General features: G+C 36.7%; 1 protein-coding gene across 1 annotated transcript; it reads right to left on the reverse strand.

Annotated features, from left to right (window-relative positions):
• Window positions 1–9,972: 9,972 nt before the first annotated feature.
• On the reverse strand, window positions 9,973–13,041 carry M430DRAFT_136280 (hypothetical protein). Its single transcript, XM_024862456.1, has 2 exons — window positions 10,265–13,041; window positions 9,973–10,199 (listed from the first exon to the last, which is right to left on the reverse strand). The coding sequence occupies exons 1-2, from the start codon at window positions 12,923–12,925 to the stop codon at window positions 10,098–10,100; spliced, it is 2,763 nt and encodes a 920-aa protein (XP_024723434.1). The 5' UTR covers window positions 12,926–13,041; the 3' UTR covers window positions 9,973–10,097.
• Window positions 13,042–14,865: the final 1,824 nt, after the last annotated feature.

Raw genomic sequence — 14,865 nt, forward strand, 5'->3', positions numbered from 1 at the left:
AGATTATAAGAAGAGCTTCTCTTAGTATAGTATAGTATTAAAAAGGCTCTATAAGAGCCTTCTTATTACTTTATCTAAATAAGAGTTTTCTCTCTTAACGCTACTACTTTAACTACCTTAAAGGTATCTAGGACCTTACTACTTACTATATAGGCCCTTAACTTAGGCTTTAAACAATTAATAAGAAAGTAGATATAGAATATCTTTAAGAAGGCGTAGCTAAGTTTAATAACTAAAGAGTTATACTATTAAAGGAAATTCCTAAAGGTCTTGTTTTAGTTTTAAGTTAATATTTAGAGTTTTAATACTACTTTAAGAGAGTAGGTACTCTTATCTATAATACTATAAAAGAGCTATACCTTTATTTTTCTCTAAGTTATATTAAGAACTAATCTATCTTTTTCTAAGAAAATAAAAGACTTTTAGTACTCTTTAATATAATCCTTTAGTACTACTACTATAGCGCTAATACGTTTAGTATCTGTTAGATAACTCTCTAGATAAGTGTTAAACTCTATTTCTTAGTTAAATAAGAAGGTTATAATACTAGTATATGTCTTGTTTTTTAATAAAATAAAAGAGGTATTATAATAGCTCTTCTTTGTTTCTTTAATACAGGTTTACTAAAAGGGTTGTTCTACTTTAAAAGAGTTATTAAATTTGTATAGGTTTATTAAAGGAGCCTCTCTTCTCTTAAGCGCTATAAGGTAGTCTTACTTTTACTTAAGGCGCTACTCTACTCTTACTTAGGTAATCCTCTTGTTTAACTTAGTCTTACTTAAAGAAAGGATTTCTATTAACATTTAGAGTGTTATACTAGGTTTACTACTATCTACTTATAAAGAGGTATTCTAAAGAGTTACTTAAGAAGAGGCCTACGTCTTATTAAGGTTTATTTGTTATGTCTATATTATTACTTTTTACTCTAATAGTCTATAACCTTTTAGTAAAGAAAAGAGATTAGAATGTTAGGTATATTTTTATAAAGTAAAAGAGATAAGAGTTAATAAATAGTCGTAGTATATTTAAAGGTATATTACTACTTTAACTATAGACTAATCTCTAAACCCTCTTTCTTTTTCTTCTTTACTCTTTATTCTTATACTCTTTAATGCCTACTATTACTTTAGTTATAGTACGTAGTTACCTTATACTTAATTTCTAAGCTATTATAATTTCACGTGTTAGCGTACCTAACAATAAGTATTAAACTTTGTTTCTTAGTTAAATAAAAAGGTTATAATACTAGTATATATCTTAATATTACCTTATTATAGCTACTTTACTTATATATAAAAACTTTATAATAGTCGCCTATACTCTTAACTACCTTAAAAACTTAAAAATAAACAATAGAATTAAAATTAGTACTCTTAGATACTTCTTAAAGTACTAGTAGACTATAAGTAAGCCTATAGTAACAGATAGTAGGTATACTAGACTTAAACAAAGCTAGTACTACTTACTTATAAAAAGGAGCTAATACTCTTATTCCTTAACAAAAAGCTATAGTAAGGAGCTAGTAAGTAGTAAGAGTAGTATAGATAATAAAACAAAGTTAATCTTATAACAAATTAAGGCTTACGTAATACTAGGTAAAGAAGATAAGGCGTCGTGTCTCTTTTACGACCTTATTATAATAATAATAGTAGTAGTAAAGCTAAAGGTAGTAAATACAAAGACCTTCTTATATACTCTTAAGACCCTTTTTAATAATAACCTAGTAACGATTAGGTAATTAAGAATAATATTAAAGGAGGCTTTCTAAAGGCTAATAGTAATAGCGGCCCTTTAGGCTATATACGCGTTAGTAGTAGGCTAGCGCCTAATAAGAGTATAAGTAATACTAGAGAGACAGATTAAAGAGCTAAGGATTAGAGTAGATAGATAGACAAAAGACCTAGTACGTTATAGCGCTATTAAAGTAGTAATAGTAGCTAATATAGTAATTAGAGACGCTAAGGTAGTAGTAACCTACTAGCTTTTTAGTAGTAATACTATCCTTACCTTTAAGAAGGCTATACTAAAGACTATAATCTAGGATTAGAGCTAAGTATAAAAGGCGTTTAGGCCTATAGCCTAGCTCTATAAGAGTAAGTTTATAGTAATCGTAAAGGGCCTACTAGTAGACTAGGTTATATAAGTAGAATTAAGAGCGTTACTAGTAGAGATCTAAGCCTATATACTATATATTATAAAGGTTAAAGTTAAGCTTATTAAGGCCTTTATAGTAAAGTTTATAATAATAGTACTATACTTTTAGAGCGCTAATATAATAATACGCTTATATAAATAAGGGCTAATCTAGTAAGCCTAGATCTTTAACTATAAGCTATATTTAGCTAATCTATAAATCTAAAAATACTTCTAGTACTACTAGTTTAGCTATATTAAGCGGTTTTATAAGAACTAGGCCTAGTACAGCTACTATATAAGAGCGGCGTACCTTTAGAGTAAAGAAAAGTACCCTTAACTTAATAGTAAGAAGAGATGTATTAACTATAGTAGACTATATATAGCGTAAGACTATTAGTGTCTTAAGGCTCTTAAGGTAAAAGAGTAAGTATATACTATATATTAGTAGAGACCTAGATAGTTTAAGGTGTTAAAGAGTAGCTTTACTAGCTAAGTACCTAGTGTTATACTAGTGTCCTTATAAGACAGTAACAATAGCTACTAGGTTATAGTACCTAAGAGACTATAGACAGGTAATAATAAAAAGCTTATAGTAAGGACTCTAGTAAGGCGTAAGTACCTTCTTATTAGAGCGCTAGATATAGTAACGGTTTAGAGCTATAACATTATAGAGATATTAAGCTAAGGAACTAACTAGGGGTCTAGCGACCCTTTTATAACGTAAGACTTATAGATCCTAGACTCTTAGTAATAAAATTAATAATAGTATACTAGAACACTATAAAAAGGAATAGTCTTACCTTAATAGCGCTTTATAATAGCTATAAAGCTAACGTTATAGTAATCTAAGAGCTATAGTATAATAAACAAATAAAGACAGTCTACTACTTAGTATAGATAAAGTACTAGTAGGTCTATAAGGGTAAAGGCCGTATAGTTATCTACGTTTATAAGTAGTACCTATCTCTTACTTAAGTAGTAGCGACTAGTGTCGACTAGTGTTATATTACTCTATAAGGTATTACTATCTAGTTAATATACTTACTAATTCTTAACTCCCTAGGCTAGACTAGCCTTTTCTAGTAGCTTACTAAAAAAGACTTAAAGAGGCTATAGATCGTTATAAGTAATATAAACCTTTACTACCTACTCTAAGATAGAGCTAGTAAGACTACCCTTAAATTAGAGACCCTCTTTTATCTAGCCTATAAGTAGTAGCTCTTACTATATATACTTTAGAAAGAGCTAACCTAAAAGAGATATAGTAAATAAGACTTAACGATTAATTATACGTAAACTATAGTAACGCTCTAGTATACTTACTAAGGTAACCTAGGGTATAAGAGATCTAACTACTACGCCTAGCTAATTAAGGTTATTACTTAAGTAAAGGATTACTATAAGAGAGCCGTAAAAGTACTAGAGTAGAGCTAGACCTTAATAGACTAAGAGCTAGTAGTAATTAAGGCTAAGAGGCTCTACCTTTTTTCTAAGCTACTAGACATACCTTATAAGGTCGATAAGGTAGTTAACTTACTTACCTTTTAGCTTATACGTATTATAGACTTATTTACTCTAAGAAAAAAGGTTAGCTAAGGGCGTACTAAACCTTAGTAAAGTAGTAAGGTCCTTAAGGCTGTCTAGAAAACGTAAGTAGTATACTATTAATATATTACTACTCTAACTAAACTTTACTAGTATAACCTCTAGTAGGCTAGTACTTACTAACTCTAGACAATCTAAGATATAAAGACTAAGAGCTAGTATAGCGCCCTTACTACTACCTTAAAAGACTAATAAAAACTCTAGAGTCTTAAAAGGTAGGCTAGGCTTTATAGCTACGTACTCTTAAAACCGGCCTTACTCTCTCTTTTTTAGAGTATTAACAAGAAGGTACTAGCTATAAGCTACTATAATAAAGTAATAGTGTTAGGCTAGTAGTTCTTTTTAGAATTAATAGCCGATCTTAGTAACGTTGTTCTAGACCTTTAGGACAAGTAGTACTAGTAGTTTACTATTAATAATACTATAATAAAAGTAGATATTACTAACGTTCTTTAAAAGACAGGTACCTAAAAGGCGCTAAGACCTAACTTACTACCTACTAGCTTCCTTAAGGTATATAGGCGCCTTTTAGCTAAGCTTCTTATAGTAGTAGTAACTATAAGCCTCTAGCTAAGACACGTCTTAGTATAGTTTAAAGTAGTAAAAGTAGTAGTACTATATAAGCCTAAAAAGACCCTTAAATAGTAACAAACTACTAGGGCCTATAGGCTAATATTACTCTTAAGCGTAATAAGTAAAGTAATTAAGTTAGTAATTAGCTAGTACTTTACTAACGCTATAAAGTCGTAAAGGCTTTTCTTAGAAATGTAGATAGAAAACCGGCTATAACACTTAATAGACCTTATAGTTAAAATAGTAGTTAACGTTATATATATAGTATAAAGCTATAAGGCTATAGCGTTCTTCTTTTAGCTAGATATTAAAGGCGCCTTTAATATAGTAAACTATATACGCCTTCTTTATACTCTCTAATACCTAGGGTTTCTTATATAGGCTATATAATAAGTATATAGCTTCCTTACTAATTAAACAGCTAGCCTCTTCTTTAATAAAAAGGTAACGCTACCTTAAGAGGTTATTATAAGAGTACTATAAGGCTTGCCCTTCTCTCTTATCTTCTTTCTTCTTTATACTACTAGCTTATATACACTACTATAAAGACATATAAGCCTTATTATAGTAGGGTTTACTAACGACTTTAACCTTTTAGTATTTAGTAAAGACATAATAGAGACACGCTAGTACCTTAAAGGGGCGTAGTAGACTTATAGCTAGTAAGTATAAACAAGAGAAATAAAGTTTGTCTCTAAAAAAAGTAAGCTCCTTTACTTTACTTATACTTATACTATACTAACAACGCCTGTCTACCTTAATAGCTAGGTTATACCCTTAGTCTAAGAGGCCTACTTTCTAGGAGTTTAGATAGATTAGAAGCTTAGGTAAAAAGGCTACCTTAATACTATTAAATAAAAGTTTACTACTTAGTAGTTTATACTTATAAGGCTTACTATATTTACGTAAGGATATAGCTTACTATATATAAGAGAGATCTATATAAAAGTAATCTAGAGCGCTATAGTATATAGTATAAGGGTCTAGTACTACCTTTTTAAGTAATAAGCTAAAGGGATTATAAAAGACCTTACTATAAAGTAGTTATAGTACCTTTATATTATTATAAGGGCGTACTAAGCGACTCTTGTTTAGTTTCTTAAGTCTAAAATAGCTACGCCTTTACTTAACCTTTACCTTAACAAGTAAGTAGTAGACTTTAAATAATGTCTTAAATATATAAGTAAGGGTAAACTTATATAGTCTATCTATAATAAGGTAACGACCTGCCTTTAATAATACTAGAGACGCTACTATAATACTACTATAGTACTACCTTATACGTTACTTAAGTATAAGGTAGGCTAAGCTATATAAGTAAAGGACTAGTATAAGGACTCCTTACTAAAAGAGACCTTATAAGAGAACTAAAAGACATAATAGACCTAATATAATAGTTTACTAGTATACTACTAGAGTACTATCCTAGCTACGCTACCTGTCCTTTTAGTAAATACCTTTAAGAAGTACTTACTCTTTTATAAGTATAAGAGCTTACTTTTAACATAAATCTATACTAGTAAGGTTAGGCTTTAGGCCTTCTTTTTTAAACGTAAAGTACTAGAGGTAGCGACCTTCTAGTACCCTTATAGTAAGGCCTTAGAGACAGTAGCTTACCTAGTCCTTAACTACTAGTAGCTAGACTAATAGTAGTAGGCCTTATAGTAAGTACTTTACCTAAGGGCGCTATAGACGTTCCGCGACTTTATAGTAGTAATAAAGAGAGAAAAGAGTGCGCGTATACTAATCTACTAGCTACTATCTACTAGCTAGTTCTTATAGTTTAGGCTAGCTAAGCGCTACCTAACTAAGAAAGAAAGAGAGTAATTCTAGTTAATAGCCGGCGTCCTTCTAGTGTCTTATTAGTGTCTTGTTAGTATGTTTAGTATTATTAGGCTAGAAGGTTAAGTTTTAGTAAGGTAGTAATAAGGTCTTAGCGCCTTAGTAGTACTATAATAGAGTATTTATAAGAGGTAGTACGTAGGTTTTTACCTGGCTTTAGTACGGTTTTACTACGTAATTTATATAGTATAAAGGTTCTGTATATATTAGGTATAGGTAGTAAGAACAATAATAATAATAATAGTATATATCTTGTTTTTTAGTAAAATAAAAGAGGTATTATAATAGCTCTTTCTTGTTTCTTTAATACAGGTTTACTAGAAGGGCTGTTTTACTTTAAGAGAGTTATTAAATTTGTATAGGTTTATTAAGAGAGCCTTTCTTTTCTTAAGTATTATAAGGTAGTCTTACTTTTACTTAAGGCGTTACTCTACCCTTACTTAAGTAATCCTCTTATTTAACTTAGTCTTACTTAAGAAAAGGATTTTTATTAATATTTAGAGAGTTGTACTAGGTTTACTACTATCTACTTATAAAGAGGTATTCTAAAGAGTTACTTAAAAAGAGGCCTACGTCTTATTAAGGTTTATTTGTTATGTCTATATTATTACTTTTTACTCTAATAGTCTATAACCTTTTAGTAAAGAAAAGAGATTAGAATGTTAGGTATATTTTTATAAAGTAAAAGAGATAAGAGTTAATAGATAGTCGTAGTATATTTAAAGGTATATTACTACTTTAACTATAGACTAATCTCTAAACCCTCTTTCTTTTCCTTCTTTACTCTTTATTCTTATACTCTTTAATGCCTACTATTACCTTAGTTATAGTACGTAGTTACCTTATACTTAATTTCTAAGCTATTATAATTTTACGTGTTAGTATACTTAACAAAACCTTACTTACTTATTATAAACATATACTATTACTCTTAAGTCTAAGATAAAGCTATCCTTAAAGGGATAAGTAGGCTTAAAGAAAGGTAATTAGACTAAGTAGGCTACTAGAATTACTAAAGTTAATACTAAAATAGAGTAGCTAAAGTTAGCTTAAAAAGCTTTAGATATAAATATAAAGAAATCTATAGTAAAAGCCTTAAGGACTTCTTCTTTCTTATCTTTTATAATTCTTTTCTAGCTATTACCTTACTTCTTACCTTTACTACCTTCTTCTTACCTCTTAATTAACTTAATAGTAGCTTTAAGTTTACTATTAGCGTTTAATTAGTCGTTAATCTTCTTTTAGATATTCTTTCTTAGTTTTTACTAATTAAGACGTTAGGTTAGTATTAAGTAATAATAGTTATAGTAGTTATAGTAGCTACTATAAACATACTTTAGCTTATTATTATTACTATTACTACTACTACTACCTCTTTTACTAAGTATAGTATCTATAGTTAAGAAAGTACTATAGTATCTAGATCTAGACACTCTAATATCTCTTTAGCTCTTAAGGTTAAGTTTAAACTTATCTAATACCTCTTTAAACGTTATCTTTTCCTTTCTAAAGATCTAGTAACGTACTATTTTAATAAACTAAGGATCTATGTCTTTTAATTTATAAATAAAAGCCTTAATTAGCTTATTACTTAAGACTTTAAGTATATTATTAATAAAGTAGGCTAGGTAGGCAGACTTAAAGCGTTCTACCTAAGCTATAACAGACTATCCTTTTTTAGGTTTAATACTAGTATAGACAAGATCTTTTAATAAGAGATCTTTCTTTATATTATTAGAAAGAGCTACCTTTTTCTAGAGTTTTACTAAGATATTATATACTATCTCTTTAGCGTTAATATACTTAATATAGTCTCTTTTTACTAATCTAGTAATTAGAGAGTGTATATCTCTAATAGATTAGGTTAAACGCTTATACTCTCTAAGGTTTTTATTATAGTATCCTTAGTAAATATAATACTATTCTTTTTTATTATTAGTAAGTTTAGTATATATAACTTTAGATCTGTTAGTAGGTTTACCTTTTATATCTTCTAGATCTAGTAGCTTTAGTTCCTTTAGAATAAGGAGTTCTTCTTTAGTAGTAGCTAGATTAATATATATCTAGACTTTTATACTAAGTACTTTAGATTTTATAACTTTTATCTAGTAATCTTATTCTTTAGATCTATTTAAAACTAGTATATTACTAGGTATATTACTAGTATTAGTTAGTAAAAGTATATAATAAAAGAAGAAGTAAAAGAAGAAGGTAAAGACGACTCTTATTACTAAAGAGTAAAGGGGTAGTTAACGTACTTCTACTAGGTAGTAAGTACTACTAAAACAGTTAAAATTAGGTGTAATTCTACTATTAGTAGTAGTTTTAAATAGCTATTAGTAGAGTTTAGAACTAAGTAATTAAAAGAATACAATTAAGAGTTAGATTAATCCTTTTTAATACTGTTTAAGAGGCTCTATAATCTAAGCGCTTTAATTAGCTAAAAAGTCGTTTTATATTAAACAGGCTTAGTAATCTAAGCGCTAATTAGTTAATAAGTTAATTTATATTAAAATAACTAAATAGCTATTAAAGTAACCTAGGCTTATAACTATTAAATAATTAAGGTTATATTATAGTATAAAGAAAGGATATAACAGGCGAATTTAAGTGTTTTTAGTAGTGTAACAAGTAGATTAAATTAAATTAAATAGAACAAAAGGTAGTCTCTTACTCTATATACTTAAAAAAGGGGTTACTATTTATATATATAGGCGCTATATCTGCTATAAACAGGGTAGTAGTAGTAACATCTTCCTCTATTAAATACCTATACTAGGTACTATAAGAGTTTAATCTAAGTTTTAGTATATATATAGTTCTATAAGAAAGAAAGAAAATAAAACCCTCTTACTAAGGCGCCGTTATATTACTAGTCCTTTTATTATGTCCTTATCTCTTTTATATAAGCCTATAGATATTACTATAGATATAGTACGCCTCTTGTACGCTAGACTACTCTTAGTACTTTACTTTGTTCTTAGATTAGAAATAAGAAAATAATAACTACTTATAGTTACCTTAGTTCTTACTTAGAGGTTATCCTTTATTTATCTATACGCTATTCTTTTGACTCTTAAGATAAAAAAATTCTAATCTTATAAGCCTCTTCCTCTCTTTATATCGTAAATTACTTTTATAACTACTTTAGGTACTGGTTTCGTACGCGTGTTAGGCGTAGCCTTTATTTACTAGCTAGGACGTTACGCGGGCTTGTCCTAATACAGGCCCGGGGCTATCCTAATTGTTGTCCTGATTATTGTTCTGTACTAAATCTAGTTTAGTTCCTGTCGCCTGTTCGTGTGCTAAGGTTCGTGACTTTAGTTTTAATGTTCTTGATTAAGGAGGCTATTTGTTAGGCCTATTCCGGGGCCTTAGCGTTATCGTTACTCGCGTACAGAGTTTTTGCGACGCGTTCGATTTTGTCGACTAACTTTTTAATACTTAGTATCGCTAGAGAGCGTCTGGCGCTAGAGGCCTGCCTATCGGCCTACGATATCACTTTATAAATTTCTGTAGTAATACTAAGTAATTGTCGGCCTAGGTAGATTCTAGGTCCTTCTAGCCTATTTCGACCGTCCCTAGTAGGTTCTCCTAAAGGCACCGGTAGGTACGCTATCGTACGACGATAGAAGTCGAAGAGGGCACTTAAAGGAGTGTTTTAAGGTCCTTTTAATAAGTGTAGTAGCTGTTGTTTTCTAAAAATGCCGCTCCTTAAGGGAGAGATGTTTTTCTATAAACAGGGTATATAAGTACCTAAGTACCTAAATCCTAACAACACTATAAACTATTAAAAACAAGGTACAAGGGATCGATCCCTATATATTAATCAAGGATCAGTTAGTAATCAGGGGAACGTGTTCTGTAACCCGGTAATTGATCCTGCTATTTGACATCTATTCTACGCAGAACTACTAACCAAGATTATAAAACAAGGATCACTACATCCCATTTTGCTCCTTGAACTTGTCCCAACTCTCATTCAGCGTGCTAAACACCGTCGCTGCAATGAGCTTCGTCTCTGTACTCGCATCTTGCGGCAACTGATGTATAGCATTAGCTTTCCGCTCTTCATGCCCAACGTTGCAAGAGAAAGCATATAACGTACCTTATCGGGATGGCACTTGGCAATGGCTTTCATGTAGTTGATCTTCACCTTCCCATTCGTTACCAGTTCGTGCATGCCAACCTTCTTCCACGAGCTGCCCTCCCACATCACCATATCGAGACTGCCGATCAGCGCCCGTAGATTATCCCTCTTCCCATCGCGCCAGCGGGAGATCTTCTCATCTACTTTGTCCGTCAGGGCGAATTTCTCGTCGTCGGCTTTTTCGGCCGCCTTGTTTGCTGCCCGGAGCCTTTCTACCGCTGCAGAATCACCTCCTGCAGGGCCGAGATCTTGGAGTGCTGACCTCGGTTTGGGCGTCGGTCTCGGGGTGATAGTCTTGGGAGCGGAGGGAGGCGGCTTAGGAGCGAGTGCTTTCTCGCATCGCGTACGGCCTTGGATGGCGGTTGCGCCCCCTACTCCACCTTCTACACAGGTTCTCCATACCTCACCTGCTTCCCGCCACTTCTCCATCTGCTCTAGTGCTTCCGCTTTACGCATCAGTGCCTTCCCCCAGAACTCCTTCATCTCTTTCTTTCCACCTCCCTCGCCGGGCCCTAAATCTATAGTCTCATCATCACCATGTGAGGGACCAATCAACTTTAGAGCAGCGTCGGCATCGGCGACCGCTTCACGAGGTACACCAGTCTTGAGGGATGTAAGAGCCCGGTTACAGAGCAGAACTATGGTTATGGGGTGGGATTCCGGGAGGGAGGAGAGAGAAGTGGTGTAGGACTGGTGAGCCGCAGCATAGTCACCTCGTTTGAAGTGGCTAGTTCCTGCAAGGCGGTGTTGGGTTGAGGATTGGAGGGCGATGGAGGAGAGAGATGGAATGTTTCGGGGTGGTGCCTTTGGTCTAATTGGGATTGGCGTTGATGGTTTTGATGTAGCGGGAGTGGTTCGCGGGATTGGACGGGAAGCTGTCTGTGCGGATGTCGGTCGAGACGGCTGTTTTGCTTGGGATGAGGCGGATAGGAGATCTGATTCGGGTGCTTGCTGAGGTTGAGGAGTAACTTTCTTTCGTCGCGCGGGGCTGACATATGCTTGGGCTGACTGTTCTTCAATTGCTTGCTTGCTTAGTCTTGACCTTGGATCTGATGGACCAGTCTGCTGCCATCGCGGGGTAGACGTTGATCTTTCAGGTGGAGGTCTGGGGAGGCTAGGAGATTGGTCACGTGATGTATTTGGGGAGGAAAATGCTGGCTCGGATGCTTTTGCTTTCCTTGGAGGGGGTCGACCACCACCCTCCAACATAAGAGCCTCATCTGTGACTTCCGCAGCAGCAGCTTGTTGTCTTTCTCTATTCCGCGACGCCTGCTCCTGCTCAAGAGCATCACGCATCCATTTTGGTTGACTGGGATCCATTTCGTGCTGAAAGTCTGCAACGGCCTTCTGCACTTTCTTTTGTGATGTCTTCCATAGAGAGTTTGCCGTTTTCAGGAAATTACTACCAACAACAGCTGCGGCTTTGGAGAAATCCACCTCCCCGTTAGCCGGGGACCGATTGTCTGACCGACGAGAAGACTGTGAACTGTCACGCCTTTCTTCTCGCATCCACGCGGGAGTGTTCTCCATCCTCGATGTATCCCGTGACACTTCTCTCCGCTCCCCATTTGATGGCCCATCATTTCGACTTGAATCTCGGCCTTGCTGCTTTTGCTTTGCCTGCCTATGAGCGTCATTCAGAATCCAACCAACAGCAGCTTGAACATCAAGACCAGCACCACTTTCAGTCAAAGCTCGTCGTGATTGTTCAGCCGAGAAGCCCATGTCTACGAGCTCGGCTACCGCTTTATCCCACGGATCAATTGATTCGGGCTCCGGCCTTGGAGATGGTTCCTTCATACCAGGGCTAGGCCGTCTGACTTCTTCTACGGGCTTTCCCAGATCTCCCAAGAAGTCATCATCATCTGCTGTCGTTATTGGCGCAGGCGTAGAACTCTGGGTCTTCATTTGATTCAACCCAAATGGGTCATCATCATCCCCAAAATCTGTTGCCCCAAGTGACCCTAACGGTTGTTCCCAAGCCTGTGGCTTACTCAAATCCGGACCCTTGTTTTCCCCCAAACCCGGCGTGTTATCGCTGCTGCTGCTGATCGAAGGGGGTGGATAGTAGCTTGATTTGTCGACCTTTGTGTCCGCATTGAACGCCGCAAACAAGTCGTCATCTGCGCCATTGGAGCCATTTGCGGGTGGAGATGCAGGTCCTGCAAAATTGGAGCGTAGAGGGTTGGTTGCTGGAGTGCTGCTACGGGAGGTTATCGTTGATGTCGCGGCTTGACTTTGCCCTCCATTCCCCAAACCATCCCAGAACTGCGAGTTCCCAAATTGCGCCTCGTATTGCTTTCGCTTCTCCTCTTCTTTCTTTTTCTTCTCCGCTTGCAGCTTCTCTTGTTGCTCCTGTAGCGTTAAGGTCTGAGTTTTGGAGGAGCCGAAGGACACGAGGTTCGAGAAGCTGTCTGGGGTGGACGATTTGGGGGGCGCAGGAGAGGACTTCAGCACAGCGGAGCTTTGGCCAGATATAGATAGAGGGGTGTTCTGCCTCGATGTCTGAAGGGGAGGAGTTGGGCGCAATGAGGGGTAGTAATTGCCAGTGCCAGCTGGTGCTTTGTTGATCGTGGGTTGCGAACTCGCAGACCAGTCTAGGCCGTTCAAATCGTCCATCTTGCCAAAATCCTAGAAACTTGTCCGGGCAAACAATATTAATAAGGGGTCATAAAGTCATTGAAGGAGTAAAGAGAGTATATTCTAGGTGTGTAAGTTGATCTCGTGAGCTTGCTCTTGACCATAGGATGATGTTGCAGTTGAACTAACGCCTGTCGGTTCGCAAATAGCCGGTTTGGGGCACCGTATTTCTTAGGTACAGATCTCATCCGAAAACACCAAACATTGCTGCTCCGAATAATTGTAGATATCGACTTTGTCGTCGAAAACCCTGCTATCGAATAAATCACGGCGATATTATTCCGAGGCATCTATTTCTTTCCATCCCGATTGATAACAATAATCATTGACTGTAGCTAATAAACTCTCGTCCTGGATGAGCCACATGTTGAAATATTCTCGAGACGTTCTCTGGTATAAAGCGGTTCACGTCTCTTACCTTGACTCGACTCTCAAACATTGGCTCTTTCTCAAGTATATTAACGTCCAATGGAGCGGGCGGTTTGAAATCCCCCTTTGAACTACTATCTCAACATTTCCATAGCTTTCCTCGATCATCTTCTACGGGGTAGTGTCTTCCTATCTTCACCTTTCCCTTGTCTCTCCAAACAACTTACTCTTATAGGCCACCGATTTTCAGGCATGTTGGTCGCCTCCAGTAAAGACCCTTTGACTGCTTTCTCGGGGCTTGAGTTATTAGATCATGACGAGTGTATGCTGCGGTGTCAGTCGGAAGGATGCCGCAGAGTACTGCATCCAAACGCCTGCTCCAGTCCGATTCTTCTCAACCATGCGTTGTGTTCTGATATGCCAGAAGGATCCCGGAGGCTTGGCCCTATATACTTACTGCGAAATGGTGACCACACAGGAATCATACTGTGCCGTTCCTGGGCACTCCGAGCGGTATCCAAGTGCCTACTCTAGCGTCACTGCAACGAAGGCTGTACTGCTGCGGCGCCGAATGAGGGCTTAATGCTTCTTCAGGCCTTGACCCGGCCGAGAAGCTGCTGCGATGGCCGGCGACACCGGGTGTTGGATTACAGAGTACTTTTGTACCTGCCCTTGAGATGGTTGGGCCATGTTGGGATGTGCTGCGGTGGGCTTGCAATGTGAGGGACAAGAATACCGCACGAAGAGGATCCTGCGACGAGTTATATAGTATGGGCAGCGACCGGCAGCTCATGGATTCGACGCCGGAATACTTCCCCGCGAATCGCAGTTGCAGGATGTACGGAGTAAAGGAAACAAACCGATAAAATGATTGGTTTTCCATTCGTCTCCTGAGTTCCCTAGGTACAGTAATAAAGTCTCCTATCGGCGCCCCGGGCATCTGATAAGGGGTCTCCGCGGCTCTCTACCGTAGGCCCGGGGGCCGTAGGGGGCGGACACTCTGTGGAGCGGCGGCTAGAATCTGGATTGAGAGTTCGCCGAAGGTTTACGTTCTTTTACATTCACAACATAGTCTGTACGGATTACAACATACAACTGATCTCCAGCCCGGGCTCTCTCAGTTTCCGGCCCTGAAGGCCCGAGTCCCAGAAGTCGGGGCGCAAAGCGGTATCCAGAAAGACGGTAAGAGGGGAGGGACAGGGGCAGGCAATATTCCCAACACTGACTACAGTAGGGCACATATGTATAGGCCTTATATATGTACCTAGGTATGTGGTCTATCTGAACTTCACATCACGCACAAGAAGCTGCCGCCTCCTCTATCTTGTGGTCGTGAAGTACTTGAATTTACTCCGTAGACATAAGAACCCCCCAGACGTTGAATTCCAAATGTCGAAGCCTCTCCTCTTGTCTCGACTCGAGGGTTCTCGCACAAGGATGCGCGGGCTTTGGTCTGGTACCTGCGTCTCGTCAACCGCTCTTCTTCCCTGTCGCTCTAGGATGTCCTGGGGACTATTGCTTTGTACAGTAATCGTCCGCAACTCCTCATG

Source organism: Amorphotheca resinae (genome assembly GCF_003019875.1).
Source record: "Amorphotheca resinae ATCC 22711 unplaced genomic scaffold M430scaffold_3, whole genome shotgun sequence".
Classification (NCBI taxonomy): Eukaryota; Fungi; Ascomycota; class Leotiomycetes; order Helotiales; family Amorphothecaceae; genus Amorphotheca; species Amorphotheca resinae.